Source organism: Brachyhypopomus gauderio, chromosome 3 (genome assembly GCF_052324685.1).
Source record: "Brachyhypopomus gauderio isolate BG-103 chromosome 3, BGAUD_0.2, whole genome shotgun sequence".
Classification (NCBI taxonomy): domain Eukaryota; kingdom Metazoa; phylum Chordata; class Actinopteri; order Gymnotiformes; family Hypopomidae; genus Brachyhypopomus; species Brachyhypopomus gauderio.
Window position 1 is genome coordinate 15,471,204 of NC_135213.1, and position 23,649 is coordinate 15,494,852.

The 23,649-nt window shown below is 38.9% G+C and overlaps 1 protein-coding gene and 1 long non-coding RNA gene across 3 annotated transcripts; one reads left to right on the plus strand and one right to left on the minus strand.

The window, feature by feature from the left end:
- Positions 1–439: 439 nt before the first annotated feature.
- On the minus strand, positions 440–22,096 carry chst3b (carbohydrate (chondroitin 6) sulfotransferase 3b). 2 transcript variants are annotated; one of them, XM_076999806.1, is made up of 4 exons: positions 21,690–22,096; positions 9,094–9,193; positions 3,876–4,038; positions 440–3,159 (listed from the first exon to the last, which is right to left on the minus strand). In XM_076999806.1, exons 3-4 carry the CDS (start codon positions 3,953–3,955, stop codon positions 1,926–1,928), a joined length of 1,314 nt encoding a protein of 437 aa, XP_076855921.1. In that variant the 5' UTR covers positions 3,956–4,038; positions 9,094–9,193; positions 21,690–22,096; the 3' UTR covers positions 440–1,925. The 2 variants fall into 2 exon arrangements, with proteins under 2 accessions (XP_076855921.1, XP_076855920.1); XM_076999805.1 differs by lacking the exon at positions 9,094–9,193.
- Positions 11,843–14,368, plus strand: LOC143510446 (uncharacterized). Its single transcript, XR_013129996.1, has 3 exons — positions 11,843–13,607; positions 13,863–13,970; positions 14,137–14,368. It is a non-coding gene; the product is annotated as an uncharacterized LOC143510446 (long non-coding RNA).
- Positions 22,097–23,649: the final 1,553 nt, after the last annotated feature.

The following is a 23,649-nucleotide window of genomic DNA, read 5'->3' on the forward strand; positions in this document are numbered from 1 at the left end:
TGTCTGGCTTGTGTTCATTTATTTAGATGTGTGTCTTATCTAGTGTCTTTGTTGTTGTCTGCATTGGCTAGTTGTAGTGTTGCTTGTTATTTGCATAAATGCTATCGCTAGCTTTGTAAAATAAACGTATCACATTTATCACTACTCTTGTGTCGGTATCCTGCCTTAATCCTTGCAACGTAATATATACAACCTACATCCTTGACAATTATGTTTGCTAGAATAAATTGTTTGGTAGAGATACAGACAGCAAGACATAAAAATGTCAAGTGTTTGTGTGCTAATTAAGCATAAGTGATTGAGCTCTTATCTTGTCCTATATTATTACAAATTACAGTCTATGATTGGTTTGTAATTTTTCTCATTCTGAACAACTCCACCCAAAATGGAGAGCTGTAATGGATATTAAAAAATTCAGACAAGAGACAGCACATTTTCAGTTTTGTTCAATATATTTCACAAAGTGTTGACATTAATAGTGAAAATCCATGTTTTTGAAACAGAAAATCAAAGGCACTATTTCTTTAAAGTAAAGATTGAGCATAATAAAATCAAATTTTAAACAGCAATGGCTTTACTTTTTAGCTTTAGAACAGATTTAGGACTGTTTTAAACACATGCTACATTTAACATGTTAAACCCTGTCATTGGTCCTGAGCCTCTGTTCAACATTAGTCATGATCTGTATCAGCAGTCTGACTGGTAGAGATAAATTTACATTTAAATTCTGCAAACCAGCTGCAGAAGGAATGTAAGGACATATAATACTACACCTTAAACATCTGCTCATATAAGAGACCCACAACACACACACACACACACACACACACACACACACATACTCACACACACTCACATTCACACACACAAACTTCTATTAATTATATCACAAAATAAACAGCCAAAAGAGACTCTAGGGTGTAACAGAAAGATACAGGTAAAAATATGGATAGTTTGTCTAGCAGGTTTGGCTAGACAGCATTGAGTTTACCACCCACTTTATTAGAAACATGTTACGGGTGTACAGTTAGATCCTGTTGCTCATCGGTTACCATTCACAATTTATGTTAATCATCTAGCTTTTTGTCAGTGTTGGGATTCTGAGCACAGGACCACTGGCAGGCGAATAGCTTTGGGTACCAGAGCACTCTCAAGCCAGCATTAACAGTGGCGTGTTTAAACAGGTTCAGTGTTCACAAACATGCTGCTATCTACAGTGGTCCTGTGGTCAGATTCTGAGCAGTGTTGAATGGGTTTCTGGTATGGCTAATGAAGTGTGTATCCTATCAGATGGGCTACAGTTTGTAAAAGTGACCTTGTAAAATGCAAGTGTTTGAGTAGTGTACCTAATGAAGTGGCCAGCTAGGGTAGGTGTAAGGTGTAAGTTTTTTGTAAGAAAAAGTACTTTTTTTAAGCAAATTTTATGTTTTTAGTATTGCAGTTTCTGATATTCTATAGATGTTGCATTTCTAGTTTCATATTTGGAATGAAAGCAGCAGTGATTAAAGTGTAACTGCAAATATACAGAAAAATGAGATGAGATGTGTGATTTGTGATACATGTCTCTTCATAAAATAAATGATTATGCTATGAAAATACAATCAAACAGTACAAATAATTATAACTGTCGTATTGTCTAGGAAAATTACATCTCAGAAAAAAATTCCTTCAGTGATCTTAGTGACGATAGCATGGAATTGTAAATCTTATCTGTTTATTTGGTCTATCCAAACATTTGGAAAATCAGCCCCTGAGGACTGAATGCTCAAGATATCACAGACTGATTAACCATGAAGTATATGATACAATCAGTCTGACCTATTCTGGGCTAGTGTTATTAATAAATATAAAATCTTATATACTGTAAATCATGACATCAAACATCATCTCTTATAAAGTGTTCTGAGCAAATAGTGTTTGCATGGTCATAGATAAGTCCTTTCCTCAATCAAACTCATCAATTTATTGGTTAGCATCTCATTGTTTTCAGCAAATGTGTAGCCAAACAGACTCATAGTGGGCCCACACACTTTCTGCACCACCTGGACCAGTTTAAAGGGCATGCTGAACCTCCACTTCTCCACTTGCTGGGTGGAGTTCTTCTGGGTGGAGTACACTCCGCTTACGTCACTAGAGGCTTGTGTGCTCCTCAGGATCCACTGCTTCACTTTGGGAGTGAAGGGGATGCCAGTAAACTGGTACATCTCTGCAGCTTTTCTCAGAGGAAACCTCGCAATATCCTCATAGCGCACGAGCATGTAGCGTCCACGCAGCCAGCTGGGCTGTTTCAGACCCACCTCCGCCGACATACGGATGTTGTCACAGTTCCCTCTGAGCTTCCTGACCTCGTTATCATCTTCAGGCACGTCTCCTCGCATGGCCCACCTTTTCCAGCTCCTGTAATTGCTGGAGAAGGCCACCATGCGAGAAGCTAGCACCGCGCGTGGGTCCCGCACCAGCTGGATAATCCTCATGTCTAGGCGGGGGTCCTCCAACAGGGGGCGCAATGTCTCCAGCTGTCGTATGCGTACGGACTTTATGGCAAGGTGCTGCTTCTGCAGACAAGATTCAGAGGCCAGTGTGAGGTTAAGTGGGCCACAACGGCGTATGCGGCAATGGTACCGCTCAAACAGCTTCTTCACGACTGGTGTACAGACTGGGGTGTTGCACAGCGACTGGCTGGACTCACGGCGGAAAAGTGCCGCTGTAATGTGAGCTTGTGGAGGGGGATCAATGAAGCTCTCCAGCAGGGAGAAGTCACACAGGAACAGCTGACGCAGGACATCGCGGTAGGCAGAGACCGAAGCAGAAGCGTTGGTCCCACCACCCTCTAGAGTCAGCATACGCTCCACGTGCCACAGTGGCTCAAACAGATAGAACATATTTTCACCCTGCTGGTTAAAAAACTCGCCCACAAAGGAGGAACCTGTCCGGGTGGAGGCCAATAGGAGGATGTGTTTCCTTCCATCAGGCACGGATGGCAGGGTGATGCCACTGAGGTTGGTGTAGTTCTTGTCCAGCCACCACTTTGTGCGTTGGTAGGATAAAAGGTCAGTCTGGCTCAGGCCAGAGCCATCCTGTCCCAAAGCATTCCAGTACAAACCATTATCCAGGAAGGGAGTTTGAGGAGTTTGCTTCGGGTTGAGCTTATCTGTAACCCTTAGAAACACAAACACACACATTAGATCAAAGCTACTCAAACTATATTTTTGACATCTGATTCTACCCTTTGACATTTTCACGATCCAGGTATATTGAGGTTCCACAGTCATTTGATTTTATTGAGGTGCTTCAGGTCATAGTATACTTACAATAGGTAATAAGCATTCAACAGCACATATTACTTTGATCAGAGACATTGGATTGGACTTAAGCCTAAATGTAGAAGAACTAATGGAAATCTTGGTAGAGATTCTGCACATTACACTTGATTTACATATTCAGAATTTTAAAAGTAAAATATTTAAAACACATCTGTTACTGGTGATGACACCGTAATGCCATTTGGAATTTTTTTTTAATAATTTTTGTTTCTTTAGTTTATGGACCAGTTCAGTAACTTATGAAAGAACATCATGTTTAAGAGCAATTGTTAGCTGATGTTTGATATGTAAATCAGTACTTTTCCAGGTGCAGACAAGCCTTGCTATTAAATCTTGTTGACACACCTGTTCTATGGCAACATAATTGAAACAGTTATGTCTGAGTTATGTGCTGTGATTATCTCTGCAGGCTCCGTCTCACAACACTTAATTTCAATTTATTTTTCATTTAAGTTCATTATGCATATTATTCAATTTTTCAAGCCATGCCTAATATAAATACTTTCTTTATGAAAGAAAGAGGAGGGAGAGAGAAAGAGAATTTGGACTTACTTTGCAATTATGTTGTTCTCTCTCTCAATGATGACCAGTGCCACAATAAAGAGAAAAGATATGGTGTATTTAATCCTCATTTTTAAAGGAGATGACGTTGAGAACAAAGTGTTATGGGCTCCACAGCTGAACTGTCTCTAGAGGCTTCTAGCTTCAGTTCATTCTGAAAAACATCAAACACACACACATATATAATCTACGTTAACATCACATTGCAAATAAAAGTCGTGTTCAATTAATTTGTTCATAAATGTCAATTTGAAGCTCTTCATAAAACCAGAATGGTTGATTTTACAAAAGTGCTTCAATGAGTCTGTTAGTGCTCTCACCATTAAAGAAGACTCAATGTTCATTTAACTCAAACAGTGCCCATGTTTCCAAGTAAATCTCAGATGCCTCTCAGCTTTACTCTTGAACATATAGAGTCTCTGTGGTTTTAGTAAGGTCTGTCCATGTTCTTGAACCCATACTATAACACAGGTCAACAGCATTTTTGGGGCCAAAGATATTTCAACGAATTTAGGGTAACTTTGGGGTGCTGATTCTGAATATGTCATCAGTTTTGCCAGATTGGCTCAAGTTTTTGAGATTTTTCGTGAAATGTGTAAAAAAAACACACTATGTGTGGTGCCCAAGACTTGTCTTGGTCCCCAAGCATAACCCCAAAATAGGCCAAATACACTTTTTTTATGAAGTCTGTTATGTTTCTTCTATGTTTTTGCAGTGTATATTCACTACAAATGTAACAGAATGTGTCTGGATCGTTATTACAACTTCTTCTGGCGCTATAAATGCTATATGCTAATGCTATATAAGTGCTATAAATAAGATACCAAAAATCTCAAAAACTTGAGCCAATCTGGCAAAACTGATAGCATATTCAGAATCAGCACCCCAAAAATACCCCAAATTCATTAAAATCTTTTGGGCACCAGTAAATTTTTTTTTTTGTTGACCTGTGTAATCATCTTGGCAGGAGCAGAAGAGGAAAAACCTTTGATATGCTTCACTTTACTTCATACAACTCAGTTGAATCAGCTGTCGCGTGGTGGAAGTGTGACACGTTGCCTGGTGTTGCTGGTGGGCTTAAGAGCCAGCCCACCCACTCCCAGAGATAAAGATAGAGTAAACAGTCTCCTCTGTATGCCTCTCTGTGCTTTATCACTGCACCTCCAGGAACAACTCTTTTCAGCTCTGTTCTGAACCAACTTTATATGTGCTCAGGAGTAGATTTGTTTATATATCATATATGTATTAGAAGAAGCAATTTGTGTTTCTGATGTAGTCTATTTTTATGACCTCATAGATTTAAATGAGCAGACACGGACCTGAAAAGAAGAATGCTAAATGTGTGTGTATTTATATATAAAAGACAATGGTTAGAAGTGTTGGGATTATAGCTGCAGACAGCATATTTTTGCGTCTGATTTGACTGACAAAATATGAAGTGTGAAGCCTCATGTATAGTGGTTTATTTGTGTGGGTGGGTGGAGGCTGGTCTGTCAAGGGCCAGCTGCCTCATTTGAAACCAAACACCTGTCAACTCATTACAGAGCTGCTTTTCAAGAGCAAGATAGACACCAGCCACCTGGTGCTTCATTCCTCTACTGAGCAGAGAGAGAGATCCTTTAATCCTGGTCATGTATGTGGTTTCCCCGAGCACTCCTGTAAGGAACATGCTGTGGATGTTCGGGATCTGCCATTTGGTTGTCGTGATCTCAGTTAGTTCACGATTGCCGCACTGTCAACCCTCGATACTTCTGAATGATCATGTTTATATATTTCATCATTTATAAAGGCAACAAAGGCAAAAGCTTAGGTGATCAGAATTTCTGCTTTAAGTGAATCACCTTATGTGGATACCTGGTGTGCTTAAGCTGTGGAAATACAAATGTGACTGAATCATGCTAGTTTTAGCTTAAGTTAAACAAGGCATGTAGACTTAATTAGGCAGTAAGATTCAGCCTCTCACAGCTTCTTAAAGAGAGAGAAAAAACAAACACTGTGACATACTTACTGTGGTTGAAAATTGTGGTTTAGAAAGCGAGAGAGATGAGACATCATTGCTAAAATAAACTCCCCCCATACCTGTTCCTTTAATGCACAGTTACCTTGACGTATGAAACATATGGCACTTAAAGGGCCAGAGCAATGGGAACAATTTGCCGGGGTTTTTTTTGCCTATTGTGAAATAAATTATGAATTAAATTATAGAAGAGTGTTCAAGTGGTAATGACATGCTGCTTTAACTTGTGCAAATAAACCAGCAGTCTGTTAAACCACACTGATGTTATGAACAGTAGCTCTGCACAAAAATACAGCAGGATGTTTAAATGTGCCATTAAGAACAACCCAGATGGTTACAGTCTCCTCAGGGTTCTCACTCTTTCCCTGAATATAGCTGATTAAAAATCTGATTTCTTCTGATAATGAACCATAAATGACATTTGGTTATAATGAACCAAAAAAAAAAACAACAACAACAACAACAAAGTCGGTGTTTGTTAAATAGATGTGTAAAAAAATCAAGTAATGATAACCTCTCATACAATACAGGAAACACATGAAAATATAAAATTTTGATAACATGTAAAGATGTTACAAAAAATACTTGTACAACTAATGGTAACCTTGATGCTTTATCAAAGCCTTCCCTGTTATTCCAGTGTTTAAAAATGAGGAAAATACATGTATGCAACCGCCACCTCCCTCTTCAAAAAAGAAAGCATTATTCTTGGCAGAATTAAGCATACCTAATACATTTTTGTTAATGGCAATATCTATAGGAACTGGCCTGACCGGATCCTTAAAGTCAAACTGGAAAAGCAGCGAAAAGGGATCTGACAGAATTTGTTTTAGATAGAATTAGATAACAACACAGAAAACAGCCTTGATAAATATTTTGATGTTAATAGGAATGGCGATAAAGAGATGCATTTCATAACTTCAAGTATGTATTAAATTATGTATTTCATGTTCAAGGGAAAGGAGTTTATATCCTGTCACAACATTGCACAAATTCCAATCTTCAGAATTCACCTCATTACAGGTTATCAAACTCTTTTTAAGCATTATGTATGATACCTACATACCATACACAGTGCTTACAAATATGACATATATGATACAGAATAAGCATGTATAGTTCATACAAAAATTCTTATCCCTGTTTAGGTTACACAAAATCCATATTATAAACATATTTACATTGGATAGGATCTTGCAAAGTTGGCAATATAATGTTTCATATGTGTGAATATATGAAAAATAATAACAAATTGTTGGTGCATGTCTTGGTGGTGCATCTGTGACCAAGATAGCACACGTCTTTGTGATGTATCAAGAGCCACGGTATCCAGGGTAATGTCAGCATACCACCAAGAAGGACAAACCACATCCAGCAGGATTAACCATAGACACAAGAGGAAGCTGTCTGAAAGGGATGTTCAGGTTCTAACCCGGATTGTATCCAAAAAACATAAAACCACAGCTGCCCAAATCATGGCAGAATAAAATGTGCACCTTAATTCTCCTGTTTCCACCAAAACTGTCGGTCGGAAGCTCCACAGGGTCAATATATACTGCCGGGCTGCTATAACCAAACCTTTGGTCACTCGTGCCATTGCCAAATGACAGTTTCAATGGTGCAAATCTTGGGCTGTGGAAAATGTGAAACATGTATTGTTCTCTGATGAGTCCACCTTTACTGTTTTCCCCACATCTGGGAGAGTTATGGTGTGGAGAAGCCCCAAAGAAGCGTACCACCCAGACTGTTGCATGACCAGAGTGAAGCATGGGGGTGGATCAGTGATGGTTTGGGCTGCCATATCATGGCATTCCCTTGGCCCAATACTTGTGCTAGATGGGCACGTTATTGCCAAGGACTACCGAACCCATTCTGGAGGACTATGTGAATCCAGTGGTTCAAACATTGTATCCTGAAGGCGGTGCTGTATATGGATGACAATGCACCTATACACACAGCAAGACTGGTGAAAGATTGGTTTGAAGAACATGGCCTGCACAGTCACCAGATCTAAATATTATTGAGCCACTTTGGGGTGTTTTGGAGGAGTGAGTCAGAAAATGTTGTCCTCCACCAGCATCACGTAGTGACCTGGCCACTATCTTGCAAGAAGAATGGCTTAAAATCCCTCTGACCACTGTGCAGGACCCAGAGCCGGCCCTGACCAATGTGGTGCCCTAGGCGAGATTTTGGTTGGTGCCCCCTGCATCATCAATCATTGTGTTGATTGTGTCACTATTAAAGAAACAAATAAAAAGCAAATGACTTTAAATATTACCATATAACAAGCAATAAATATAAAGGAGTTGCACAAAAAATATTTTAAAACTATTTTACATAACGTAGTGCAGAGAACAACTTTTAAATATTAATAATAAATTTAAAAAAATCAAAAACAATTACCACCAGTTCAAATCAGGGCAATTTGCCTACTGCAACATTATTATTTCAAAAGTGCATCCGCAATGAACAGAGGAGTATATGTGTTTTAATATATATTTATTTTAAAATTTGCTGATCTAAGCTAATCATAGCACCTACTAGGACTGGGCAGTATGATGACAGTGGCGGTTTTCACTAAGATCATACAGAGGGGTAAAAGCCACAATGACGATTGAGTGTTAGTTGTGAGTCAAGCGATATGGTTTCAAAGAAAAACACAACAGCTACAGATTGGCAACATTTTGGATTTGTTTCAAATAAAAATGAGAGACCATTGGAGCACGCCCCCACAATTCTAATTCGATAATATGATTGGTTGATAAAACTGCCAATCCATAATAAAAGCTCTCAATGTAAAAGGTCCTTTCTCTCTTTTACCTAGAAACAACGGTGTGAAATATTCTGATTGGTTGATTTTTTATTTCACCGCTGAAGTTTTTTTCCAGCACAAGTACGAAAAGTGATGGGGAGTGGGCATAACCTGCCTGCAGGAAGAGTCTAAGGGGTCTTACACTGAGAATAGTAGGAGCTTGAAGTTGCAAACCGATGAACGTCTGTGGCTAGAGTCTCCCACCAGTACCGATTTGTCTGGGTGTCTGAAGGTTAAGGAAGTATGTTCACAGGTGAGGAGTATGTCTTGGCAGGAGGGAGTAATATATTTTCTCTGCTGGACATTCATTTGGAATATGTATGCCTGTGAGTAGGGATTCAGTTCCGTTCCATTTCCCATTGGATGGCTGCTACCATTACCTGTTCAGGTAGAATAGTTTTTGGTTCTGTATTCATCTCCTCCTGTTTCTTCTGGTACATCTGGAAAAGTTAATCATCTTTGATGTCCCTTGTGCCTGATCTGAAAGTAATGGAAAAATTGTATCTTTCAAAGAACAATGATCATCGTGCTTGCCTTGCTGAGAGCCTTTTGGCACTATGCAAAAACTCCAAATTCTTGTGATCTGGAGGTACAAACAGATGGTTAGCCCCCTTCACCCAATATCACCATTCCTCCAAGGCTAATTTAATATCCAGCAGGTTGTGCTCCCCTATACCATAACTGCATTCAATGGGTGTCAGTTTATGGGAAAAGAATGCCACCAGGTGCCTTGTGAACTCTTTGAGAGAGAACGGCACCAGTTCCTACCTGGGATGCATCAACCTCTACCACGAATGGTATAGGGGAATCCAGGTGTTATAGGACAGGGGTAGAGGTAAAGACTTCTTCCAACCTTCTAAATGCTTGTTGTACCTCTGGAAATTGGCAAATCCCAGAAAACTGTAATTTACAGAGTGAAGTGTAATGTGAAGTGGAACACTGTTGGATTGCTTTGATTTTTCTGTCATTCACTGTAGTCCTGCTGTGGCAGATTTCAAATCCCTGGAAGGATACCGCTTCTTGATGCTAACATTTCTCAACTGATTTTGTATCAGAGTTTGTAGAATGGACCAGATGGACTGCTGTACATGGGTAGCTAAGCCTGGTGAGTAAATATCAATACAGGCGATCACACATTTTCCTATATATTCCCTTAAAACATCATTGATGAAGGACTGGAAGAACAAAGGAGCCACACTGAGGCCATAACCAGGTACTCATAGTGCCCCTTTGTGGTAATAAACCATTTGTTTGGATATTTGATTGAGTCCTGTATAATTTATACAAGGATGTAATCGTCCCATCCTTTTTCCACACAAAAAGAATACAGAAGCTGCAGGGATTTCTCTTCTTCTTGAATGAGAGAATAAATCTTTGATTTGGGGAGAGTGGCTCCCTAGTTGAAGTCTATGCTGCCATCATAGGTGTGGGAGCAGTTTAATAGCTTTCTCCCTGCTAAAAACAACTTGCAGAGCCTTGTACTCACGAGGGATGTGAATGGAAACAGCAGAATTGTGACTCTCCACAGAAGTGCAATTAACTTGAATAGCGATGGGCTGCAGTTTTAGTGTTAGTGGCAAAAGGAGGACCAGGATCCTATTTCTATCTCTGCCCATGAAATGTGTGGATTATGTTTACGCAGCCATGGAAGGCCCAAAATTACAGGGAACTGTGATGTCCTCCGAATGTGTAGAACTTGTCTGCTATTTTATTGGCACCATCTAGGCTGAAACGGTTCCTACTCCTACTGGGGCTTCCATGTATGTTGACGAGCTGGTAACTTCTCTGCAAATGCTCCAAAGAGATCCAGATCCTCTGCCAGTTGGGATTAAAGAAAAGTCCGCTCTGCGCCTGAGTTTATCAGTGTTGAGAATAAAGAGGAGCATGTAGGGAAGATAAGAATTACTGGAACAGTGATTTAACTACTAAGCCAGGAATGGAAGTACTCTCCAGATTAGACCTAGACCTGTCTACAGGTTGTGTGCGATTCTCTGGGTTTCTAGAGATGTGTGGGGCAGCTCAGGACATCCCCTTGCAGTGCTGCCAGCTTTGCCACAGTATAAGCAGAGACCCTCTTCAAAATGGCTACAACATTCTGTAGGTTTAAGTCTGGAAGAGTTACATTGCATAGGTTTCTCAATTCCTTGTGAATCACTCTTTTCCTAGACTTAGTGAAAGGAACTCTGTAGGGCTGTGTCCTTTGAATGTGGTTTCTGTTCCCAAAGTAAATTATTGATTTAATGATGAGAGCCGGTAAAGCAAAAGTCCCTCATCCTTGCAATCCAGTTCCTGTAAAATCTCTGTGGTCAATACATTATGCAAAATGACAAGTAGAGTTGGCTCCCAATAGCACAAGTGCAGAAAACATGAGCATAATCAGAAGCCACCGTTCCCTGGTGCAGTTTATGTAGGAGTTCCCCACACAACTTGCCCCCCAAACAGTTTGTTTGACTAAGGCCTGGAGAGCAATACAATAATGAATGTCAGTACAAAACAGTGAAGGATGGTGGATATTCCTTTCAAGTTTGCAGCTGAATTTCAGTTGGGGACTTGGTCAGGTTTGATGGGGTCCTCAGTTCTGAGAAATAGAGACAGATACTTTTCCATCATGGAGGTATGTGATAGGTTCCAAACAACCCAACATATATGGCATGTTTTACCTTTATAAAGAAGAACAAGGAGGCTCTGATGTGATGGGGCACCTACACAACCTTAATCTCAACATCATCTCGTCTGTCTGGGATTTCATGAATACATAGCAGGATTTGGGGAAGAACATGCATCCTACATCCACAGAACATCTTTGGAACAGCATCCCTGCTGAGTTCCTTCAAAACCTGTGTGCAAGTGTACCTAAAAGAACCAATGTCGTTTTGAAGGTAATAGGTGGTTGTGATACTGTTTGACTGAGATTTATTTTTTGTTCATTCACTTTGCATTTTATTTATTGTACACTGTAAAAAAAATACCTCCATGATTTTATGGAAAATAACTGTAAATATTTAATGTATTTTAACATTTTTTCCAATTGTATGCAAAACTTTGTCAAATTACATACATTATTTGTAATTTGACAAAATGTCTTTTATTTTAAGTATTATGACAATAATTACAAGTTACATGCTTTTCTCGTTTTTTTACGGAAATAATACAGTATTATTTATACGGTATTTTTCTGCTTTCTTAAATTATATACAGATTCATGTATAATTACAGCAATTATCTGCAATTAAACATTCAGTTGATTATATAAAGGTTTATGTCTGTAAGAACTAAAAAGTTTTTTTCTCTGTCATTTTAATCAAAATCTTATGTCTTTTGTCACTGCTGGTTTAAATATGATTTTCAATGTCAGAAATGAATGTGGTTTTCATAGTATTAGCTTACATGTATCAATACTCGTATTTTGATTGTTAGGCGTCCTCGTAATTCAGAGGATCCATTGATGTTCAGGAGAAAAATGTACACAGATCAAAACATATAGGGTTCGGACATATTAATTTGCCACAGAACGTGATGGTAATTGATTTGACGAAAAAGAAAATAATTTCTGCAATTGAAAATGCTCATTTTTATGATGCCTACAGAATGAAGAGTGACTTCCTAATGTCAGTTCAGATATTAGATTTTTACATTGGCATATCTAAAGTATGTAACTGTAGTAATGGCTGTAGGAGATTTCTGTTGATTGTTCCATCTCTATTGATGTCTGTTCTCATTTTAGTTCTTGTGCAGTCAATGGCAATAGAAAATGGCAGTTTGTTTGGGTGCTGGACTTTTAAAAGAAACATTTCTAAACACTGGGTCTATACTTGAACATAACCAAGGAAATAACCTGTAACACACTGAGAGACAGATGAACTGATGTACTGGTAGACGTACATTGTAATGGAACAGGCTTTTAAACTTAAAAATGTGTGTGCCTATAGTTACACACTGGAATAAAAACACAAGTTGAACAACCACTTAAATATAAATGTTATCTCTAGGCTAGGGGCATAGGCTAAACGTGATTTGAGCTCAACGTGTTGCTTTTAACCATAATTGGTTAATCTGACTGTCATTCAGGAAACTGGCCAATGACAACTGTTCGCGCCTCTCAGGTCATGTTTGAAAATTTCAGTGAGTGTGCTGACGGTGAACATTAGGTCGGTCAGCCAACGAGCTGTGGTGGCTAGCTACCTGGATTATTTTACATCTGCCTGCCAAATTATTATTTTGAGCGGATTATCGTTGGATGATTCTACAAAATAAGATGGAAACGGGGCACAGAGGAAGAAAATTTAAGTGAAGCATTATTGGTGACATCAGGTAAGAAAACGTCCTTACTTTATGTAGGCCAACGTTAGCTAGTTAACTAGCTAGTTAGCCCAGTCTAAAAACACATTTCACTTGAATGTTTCATTTGATAAAGATGAAAACAATAAAATATTAATATCTAATATTTTCCGATGCTTTAAAATACTTTAATTCGGTCACTGTTAAATACATAATGGGTTAAATAATGCTCTATGCTCAAATTCGGTCTCGGTCTCATTTTAAATTGGTTTTAATGTGAGATGAACCTTGAAATAGTTGAGCATTTTTCTGAGGTAACGTTAAGTCTAATTTGCTAGGAACGTCGCCGACTATTCTATCGCTAATGATTAATAGTCACATTAAATGATGTACAAATCAATGTGCTTAACAGTTGAAATTTCTCCACTCATGTCGCATTTTGTAGTTGACGTAATTTCTACATTTTTAGCACTCTGGATCTGGATTGTGGGTGGCAGACATTAATGGGGTTTAAAAAATCCGCCTCCATCACGTTCTGCGGTGGCTGAATATTGTACCATCCGCCAATGGGCAGCGTCGAGGGGTGGAGTCTTCAGGCCTCCCAGCAGGCCCCGCGGTGAGTTCCCTGTTTCCCTGGATGTGTGTTGTACTGTTTGTGTGTTAGTGTGCGTTAGTGTTCCCCCTCCCTTTTCCCCTTAGAATCAGTGTATTTGGCACTTGTTTATGCTTTTAGCATGTTGCTTATAAAATAACAGTTTGCTAACATTGGTGTCATGACTTATTCTGGTCCTTCTGACTCGACACCGTTACAATATGTAATGAATATGAATAGACTTAAAACTGCAGCATTTTTTTGTCGAAACCTTTCCAGATTAATGGAGAAAATTCTATGCAATTAAAATTCATGTTGCTGCTGGACCACTTCTCAGTTAAGCTAATGCAGATCTGCACTGAAGGAAGAAAGGGTTAAGGAGACCAGGTATGGTTTGTGTAAAAAATTTAAACACTATTATTGGGATCATTGTGAAGATTTTGTCCATTGCATTTTAACCCTTAGGGAATAAATATGCTTTCTCATATGTTAAATATGTAAATCAAAAAAATAATATGCACCAAGTTTGGCCTACATTTTGTTTACTGTACAGAGCTAGAGTGCAACACAGCCCAGAGCAGGATCGCAACACAGCCCAGAGCAGGAGCGCAATACAGCCCAGAGCAGGAGCGCAACACAGCCCAGAGCAGGAGCGCAACCACAGCCCAGAGCAGGAGCGCAACCACAGCCCAGAGCAGGAGCGGAACCACAGCCCAGAGCAGGAGCGCAACCACAGCCCAGAGCAGGAGCGCAACACAGCCCAGAGCAGGAGCGGAACCACAGCCCAGAGCAGGAGCGCAACACAGCCCAGAGCAGGAGCGCAACCACAGCCCAGAGCAGGAGCATCACAGCCCAGATCAGGAGCACTAGCTCACAGTACAAATCAATCTGGCCATTATGTTGAGGTGAGTGACTCTCCCTGCCACCTCCTGAATCCCTCTTCACTGTTTGTGTGTTTTCCAAGATTAAGTGCTAATTCACAGATATCATTGTCATGATTCAACATAACAGAGAAGTCTGATCCCTTTTTGAAATGGCTTTGCAGTTTTCATTCTTGGATGAAAACTGATGTCCAGATGTATAAGCCTAACAAAGCTCTGTAGGTTTTCAAAGGGACTCTGATAAGGTGAACGTATCACATTTTTGTCTCTTTGAAAAAGAGCTTTGTTAACCTGCACACTTGTACCCCTCTAGGCTTGTCACGATACTAAGAATTACAACTTCGATACGATAATTAAAAAAATATTGAAATTCGATACCATTTTCGATACCAAAGTCAGACACGGTGCTAATTTCCGTTTTAAAGCCTGTTTATTTTTTTTTATAAACAAACAAATGAATGTTGCTTTGTGTTTGAAAATGCTTGAAATTGTAACTTCATTTCACAACAAATATCTGATGTCTGACTGAACAGTTCTTTTGTGTTAACAAATACGAGCATCTTGTAATTCCAGGATGAAATATGAGAGAACGTGAAGACGTTGCGATTGGGCGTTTTGAAAATAAACAATCATTAAATAATGTGATAAAAAGGCAAATAATTTCGAGTATATGTATAAATATTTAACTTATCCCAACAAACATGTGACATCAGAAAGACGTTAAAATCAAGTCTGTATCACGTCGGTCAGTCCAGACCCATTTTTGCATGTCTGGTGGACGTTCAAAACTGGTTCAAAATCTTACAGTGTGACTAGGACCTTAATCTTTTAACTTAACATAAACGTCTATGACGAGTTTTCTATCTGAACGTCTGACTAGGACCTTTATTGGATGTCAGGACGTGCAAAAACTGCAACTGAACGGCAGTAATAGACGTTTAAAAAAGACGTCGCTAAAACTTTCATTCTGGCTTTTCAGTGGACGTCTTTTGAACGTCTGACAAAGTGTCTTTGCTCGTGCTGGGAAATATTGAAATGGACCTTGAAAGTGACATACAAGTGTTTGAATTCCACAAGGTGTATGAACCCTGCAAACATGACTTTGTTCATCGCGCTGAAGCGCGGCGCACGCGAGGTCGTGCACCTCTCGAATTTTGTAACTTCGCGCGCAGGGTTCAATTCAAGCGCTTGTACCAATATTTCCCAGCACGTTAAACTTAATTAAGTTAAATATTTATACATATACTCGAAATGATTCGAAATATTGCGCTTTTAATCGCATTATTTAATGGTTGTTTATTTTCAAAACGCAAAATCTTAACGTCTTCACGTTCTCTCATGTTTCATCCGGGAATTACAAGAGGCTCGTATTTGTTAATGTAATACAAGAAAACTGTTCAGTCAGACAGATATTTGTTGTGAAACGAAGTAGTTACAATTTCAACATTTTCAAGTACTTTAGCCTAAATTGCAGCACTTTTCAAACCTGAAACACACAAACACAAAGCAGCATTAAAATTCGTCAGGTAAGTGTTCATTCCCCTGTTTTGAGGGGTGTTTCTTTTATACTACCACATATAGTTTCGGACAACACTGCAAAGCGGAAAGTATAAAGCCTCCACCGCTCGCGGAGGTTCGCGCGAGGTGTGCGCGGAGTCGAGCGCTATGGTCACTCAACCAGGCTTTAGCGCCCTTCGTTGAAATGTTCCAAAAGCACCGCTTGCAAACGGGCTTGTTCATGTCCTTCGGTTTTCCATCTGTATCTGCTTCGAATCCAACAACACTGCGTTTGCTTTAGCTGCCATATTAGCATTACAAACTGTCCTGTGCATTACGGCAGCTTGGGTGGGTCAAACGAAAGCGCATTTTATGTAAAAAGAATCGATACTTAAGGGAAACGAGTATTGTACCGTTTCAGAATGTTCAGTATCGAGATAGTGGAATGAGCTTCCATTGACTGTCCAGACTGCAGAGTCCTTAGCAGTCTTCAAATGTAGACTGAAGACTCATCTGTAGAACAGACTAAATCTCTAGCACTTGTCATAGTTGTTTCCGTTGTATGATATAGTACCTATGTGAGTTTGCATTTCTTGTAGGTATCCATTTTAATTTCTGTAGTTTAGCAATATTCAGCCTATGTTTTGTGTACTTCTAGGTATTTGCATTGATTTCTGTAGTTTAGTAGTATTCTGGTTCGAGAGTATCTTGAATTCTGACCTATCTATGTAGCTACTATTTAGAATTAATTCTGTGAACAGATGGCAAAGCACTTCGTAAGGCGCTCTGGATAAGAGCGTCTGCTAAATGCCCTACATGTAAATGAGAAGGAGTGTATCTTTCATGTCACATCAGTGTTATGTGTTTGTAGTTGTGTTCAGGCTACTGATATTGGTGATGGAGAAAGACACTGAGTACAGTCCTGGGGATTTAAATGATTAAAAGTGATGATAGAGGACATTGAGGTGCTCAACATTGGTATAATATACTTTTTCATTTGTATAAAATAACTTTGCAGTTTGCATTCCACATTTGAGTTTGTCCTGGAAGTCATGATGAATATGGACAGGAAAAATCTGTACTTCTTTGTACGGTACTTCTCTGCAGAACTTTTTGTGCTGTCACTTTATTGAAAGTGCTTAATTGTAATAATTCAGGGAAAAGTTGTAAAATAAAGGTATTTCTCTGCAAAACTTTTAGTACTGTCACTTTATTGAAAGTGCTTAATTGTAATAATTCAGGGAAAAGTTGTAAAATAACGATATTTCTCTGCAAAAATATTAGTGCTGTCACTTTATTAAAAGTGCTAAATCATAATAATCCAGGAAAAATATGTAAAATAACGGTATTTCTCTGCAAAAATATTAGTGCTGTCACTTTATTAAAAGTGCTAAATCGTAATAATCCGGGAAAAATCTGTAAAATAACGGTATTTCTCTGCAGAATGTTTAATGAATTTTTCTGTAAACTTGTTGTTTTTCCACTTAATTTAAATCAGGGTTTTTTACTTTAAAATTAAAGTTTTTGTTTGGCAGCCGCTGCTGCCAGTCGTTTACCGTTTTTTTACGATTTTTTTTTTACAGTGTAAATGTCACGGAACAGCTCCGGACCCCTCCCTGTGGGCGTGTGTCTACGTCGTCTGCGTCTTGCCGTCTGCGTCTGTGGCTCCTCGTGGGTGTGGTTGTGTCTGCGTGTGTTCATTCGTCCCACCTGTGGCCCGTCTCGTAATCACTCGGGGCTCATGTAGTTTGTCTATTTAATGTGCGTTCGCGCAGTGTCGTGTGCTTGTCGTTGTCTTTAGTTTGCACGTTGCATGTGTGTGAGTTTCAGTGTTTTCTGTGCGCGTATTGCGCAACACAAACTTTAATAAAGCAGTGACGTTGGCTGCGTATGCAAGGATCCGTGTCTCGTCCTTCACACTGCACCCCAGCGTTACAGTAAATATAAACTATCAACATTTCCATTTTTCTCCACACCTAAAATTTTACTGTATGCCAAGACTTTTTTGAAGAGATGCGTTTGAAAAGAAAGGAATGGCTACTCTAGCATCATGAAGCATGGAGGTGAGGTAATATAGATATGATCTAATTGCCATAAGCCTCCAGCCAAGCAAAATGCTCAACCACAGTATGATTACTGTTCACCACTGTTGGTATAAAGCAACCTAACCTCTTACAGCACTATCCAGTTTTTTATAACCATTTAACTTCATTTTACTTCACATTTGACCGGTTTTATTTTCAACCTGATATACGTCTTTCATTTATTTTCATCCAAAAAACCTCCTTTTTTAGTTAAACACAGTGGCGCAAAAAGGGGGTATGCAGCGAATGCAACACATAGGGGTGCTGCACTAGAGGGGGCACCAAATCGATGAGATATAATACTGAATTTGTGTCCAACTTGCGTTCGCCATCTGAAGATGGTGAGTCCATGTATGAGTATATATCACAATGTTGTCTAAATATACTTTTGTAATTTTGTACATCACCTAGAACCATAGTCATTAACTGTTGAAAGGTCAATGGAGCATTTCTGAGTGTTACAGAACAGCAATTGGTCCCAAAGGTGACAAGAAATCCCAACCTGGAATCTGGACAAAACTTCCATCCTGCAACAAAGAATGCCATGCATGCAACATCCCATGTAATGTGGTAACTTAACAATATGCTGACATTTCTGATCATCTTCCAGTCTTTTCCATATTATCTACAGTCAAATGCACAACTATCATAAGTATTACAGCAAGAAATTCTAATAACATTGTAATAACATTCCAATAAAAATGTAAGTTGGTCTGGATAAGGGCGTCTGCCAAATGCCATAAATGTAAATGTAATATGCCATGCGCCTACTCACACAGACAAGAAAACAGTTAAAGGCACATGTTTAAACAGCTTACATGATGACTCCTACCCCTCTAATGTACAGAAATGTGAATGATGGACAGAAATGGGCAAAAGTGATTCCCTTATATAAATCCGATGACCCATCTAAAACCAGCTCATCTGTCATCTTAATAAATAAAAACCATTATATCATCACCAATATGGCTTCCAGGAAATACTTTCTATCTTGCTTTACTGTTGTTATCTTTCTTTGTTGTTTCTTTTGTTGTATGTATTTACTGTATTTCAGCTACAGCAGCTTTATAGTCAATGCTGATTTGACAGTTTGCCCAATGATTAACATATAGTACTGTAGACTGTGGTAAATATCTGATAAATTGTGGTATGCCTAAATTCTTTGACTCTTCCTGTTAATTTATGCATCCTGCCTCAGCTATACATTGTATATATTGACACACTATGCTTTAACACTGGTTCCACATTTAGGTAAAACTATGTTGCATGTGCAATGACCTCTCACCTGTCACTTCACAGTTACAGGTATTTGCTTTACTGTGATTCATATTCCTTAGTGTCTGCAGATTATCAGTACAACATGTTATTTGCCAGCATACAATAAACTGATTTTTGAGAGAGAATGAATTTAGGTGTAGTTTTACTGAACAATACAGTATTCACCCATATATCACATGCTACATGTAGGCCTACATGTATTCAAATATTCACTTGGGTCCAGTTCACACCATGCCATAGAATAAATTAACTCAAATGAACTGAAAGAACTGAATGAGTTCAGTATTCAGTATTGACACAGAAGAGTGGACTCAGAGTTTCATAAGGCAGGTAGTTGGAGGAGTACAACTGGTTAGGAACTTCAGCTGGAAATTTCCTGCACAGGGTTCTGTTCTCTAACACTTGGCTGGGAAAGTTACACAAGGACGCTTTGAGTACCCTTTGCTTTCTGAGCAAGACTCCTGAGCAAATATCCTGCACATGTCAAACAGCACCTGTGTCATGAGCAAGATGTGGACACTGCATTCAAGCCGTTGCTTTACAGCCAGAGCTGCAGATTGATTTTAGTACATGGAAGAGAAAGTTCAGGAGATTCAATAGATTGGAATTCCTGGTAAAACCATCTAAAATTAAATACATTCAAGTCATAAAATTGCCTGTTAACAACCATTGAACAATTTGTTGCTCTTTTTTGCCATTTCAGACACAGCATTTTAGCCTGGAGGAGTAATTGAATAAATTGTTTTATTATCACTATTTTCACGTGGTGCCAAAGTGCTCTCTCTCTCTCTCTCTCTCTCTCTCTCTCTCTCCATTTTCATGTCTTCATTGAAGGTCACGTCACCCTCATAGAGGAATTCTCTGCTATTATCTCTGTGTGCATGCCATTTTACTAAAGAGACTCATACAGAATGGCTCTGTTTCTGCAAAATATGAACTGAACCAAATATACTGCCTTCTATTCTTAGCAAGTCTACAAACCTTGAACATTTATATTTAAAGTATTTGGCAAACACTGTAATCCAGATGAACATATTTATCACCACCAACCATCTCCCCACCTACTGTTGCTCAGAGCAAATCTATCAGGTGTTTAACAGAGATTCACTATCTACACAAATTTAAAATTCTACAGATTCTGCAAATAGAACCACTGCATTGCTCAGTAAATGTGGGAATATTTGCACAACAGTTATTATTCATTATGTTAAATTGGGGGTGGCTGTAGGTCAAGGCCATTTTAGTAAAACAATTCCATAAAAAATAACCCAAAAATGATCTTGAAACATTTCATGCCTCATTTGTTAGATTACCTGACAGCTGTTTTTAATAAGCTAACTGACATTAACTGACAAGCTTTATTACCATTTAGGCTACAATAAATATGTCTTTGAAGACAGAGTAGTTCTTAAGAAGACTATTTTAGTCACTTAAACATTTGAAGAATTTAACAAAATAGTTTATGCCTTTGTGGTTTTCTAAATCCATATCATGATAGCCCTCTTTTCTCTAAACTAGAAGGGTTTATAACCCAGTGAAGGCCTCTCTGTTTAAGAAAACTGCACAGTAAGGTAGTGGCTGGGGGTGGCGGGCGGCTATTTACCATTTTGTGTGGGGTCTGGAATTAGGCAATGAGCTAGACTATATTTTATTTTATTTAAGGGAAGTACAGAACAGAGAGTAGTAACTTATTCCTGTCAACAGGATCAAAGTCTTGTGAGTTATTAGAGCCTAATCAAAGGTCCTAGATCTACGAATAGGCTACTGAGATAGCGTTTGGTATTGTCACCCACAGTCTTCTCATTCTTCCGGTACTGTTCTTTCCCTTCCGTCATTTGTGTAAACTCTAAACTATATTTAACTATATACTCTATGTTCTCTCTTACTTCCTTACATAAACACATTTCACAGTTCTGCGTCTATTATTTGACATTTGACATACAAATAAATATATATATAAACAGTAGTACAAAAACTGAATTGCGCCGACACGCTTAATAAAAATAAATGCTAACCTTTTCTAACCAATGTGCTGTGTAAATAAATAGCCAAACAGCAGTGCAGAAGTATAGCCTACCACTGAAATGATCGTGAAGGTTTTGAGAAGCAATTAAGCCAAACATAAATTTTAAAATTCTGAATGATAAATTCATTAGTATTAAAACCTGTCTCCAACATGCAGGAAAAATCAACTGTGTCTTGTTGGATTATAAAATTAAATCTAATAAATATATATCTGAAATAAAAATACAATATAATTTGAAGCAGATTTTACATAACGATATAAATTACTGGTGTAAAACTAATTTTGAGCCAAATACAAATACACCAAAATGTACATAATGAATAGTTAGTTGACATATTACCATTTAGGTTTTCTTGATGTCTTGGCCACAGAGCGCTTGATGAAGGGTCGTTTGATAGTGGGTGCATTTAGCTACCTCCCGTGTGGTCCAGATCACATACACATTTGTAGATTTCACATTATCCAAAAGTTCGGTTAGTTACATTTGTGCCGTCCATCTCGCGTCTAGTTATTATTCCAAGCCGGCATTGTCAAAACAAACAAAAAAATCGTTTAATCAAGGCTCGACTAAGAAACTCTGTAATTAGACTGGTGTAAGAATTGATACTGAATTAATTGACGTCATCATGCAATCAGACATGTGGAGCTTTTGTGAGTGATAGCAATAAAATATGCAAAAAAACTGCAGCGCGCCTCCGTTAGGAATCCAGAATGAAAAAGCTTCGCCGCTGTGTTCTAACTGAAAAGCCTGCAACGCAGCGGACTGACCACGTGGTACGCTACTATAAGGAAGCCCCACTATAGACCCCTCCCACAGACGAGAGTGTCTCTCATAAGTTCAGACACTTCTAAGTTATTCTCCAAATTTACATCTCTCTTTTTCCTGGCTGATTTCCTTGAGTATGGACACAATATAGAAATACATTACATATTTAAAGGTTTCGGTTAAGAGGTTTGCAGAGTGACTGAATTCACCCACTGGTCCGACGTCTTTCCTTATTCTTATTCTCTGTATATAGTTCAACACTAAACATTATTTTAAAATTAAAGAAAAAAGAAAGACGTTTCATGGAAAGTTTAGGCAGAAAGTTTGAAGAAGAGAATGTCAACAGATATTTCAAACAGCTCTAGGCTACTTTGTTAAAATACAGCAGAATACAACAAGGGCAGTCATGGCCTGGCGTTTAGGGAACTGGTCTTGTGACCGGAGGGTTGTGGGTTCGATTCCCAGACAGGCCATGACTGAGGTGCCCATGAGCAAGGCACCTAACCCCAACTACTCCCCGGGCTAGGGCTAGGGCTAGGGCTGCCCACCGCTCTGGGCACGTGTGATCCACAGCCCCCTAATCACTATGTGTGTGCTCTGACTGCACAGATGGGTTAAAAGTGGAGGACAAATTTCGATTGGGGTGTAAAAATCACAATTGACAAAATATGGCTCATTTCATTTCAAGCATCAGACATCCCACACTGTCTTTCATGGATTGTAGAGTTTGCAATGATAATTCATTCATTCATAAAATTCTTTACTCATTCATTGTTCAATCATTGTTCATTCATTGTTTAGTCATATTTCACACATAATAGGGCAGAGCAATCAACAGGTCGACCTGCCACCTGTTGCATTGCCATACCGTCGGACAAACTGTAAACACTGTCATGCAAAACTGGCCACATTGCATAGAAACAAAACCACCCCCCCCCCCCCCAACAAAAGGAGTCATTAACCAGGTCAACACAGCCCCAATTGTTACTACCACATGTACGCAGGGAGATCAGATTACAATAACAAAAAATGGTTCTTGGAAATGGATAGTGGAGCAAAACAAGAAAACGAGATTGTCGTCTGTGAGTGTACTGAACATTAAAATAGAGGTTATACAAAGGGAACACTGGTGTGATTAGCGTTGGGAGTGACCCAGGCCAAAATAAGAAACAAAACCTACACTGGAGCCAATCCCACCATCCAGCGAAGGCAGGGTATACAATGGGCAGGTCGACAGTCTACACCAGAACATCATATATATTATATAATAGAACTCAGATTAGCCATGTAATATCTGTTCATGGGTACGTAAATCCCTGGCGTCACCATGGAGCAGTGTCTGTCACATCTTAGTGAAGTCAGTGTACAACCCCTTCGACAGGGGGGCAACCGGGTCTGTTGTCCCGGGCCTCAGGGTCAGAGGAGCCCATATATGAGCCCTATTGATTTATTTTGTAATTTAATTCTATTATTTTTTATATAATCTTGGATTGTTCCATTTAAATAAAAAATTTGAACTTTGAGCTCAATAACT

Bases quoted from the DNA above. Each gene is read 5' to 3' on its own strand.
- chst3b (XM_076999805.1), bottom strand. From the start codon at position 3,955: ATGAGGATTAAATACACCATATCTTTTCTCTTTATTGTGGCACTGGTC. The intron at 3,160-3,875 runs GTAAGTCCAAAT...TGTGTTTCTAAG, and splicing joins GAGAACAACATAATTGCAAA to GGTTACAGATAAGCTCAACC.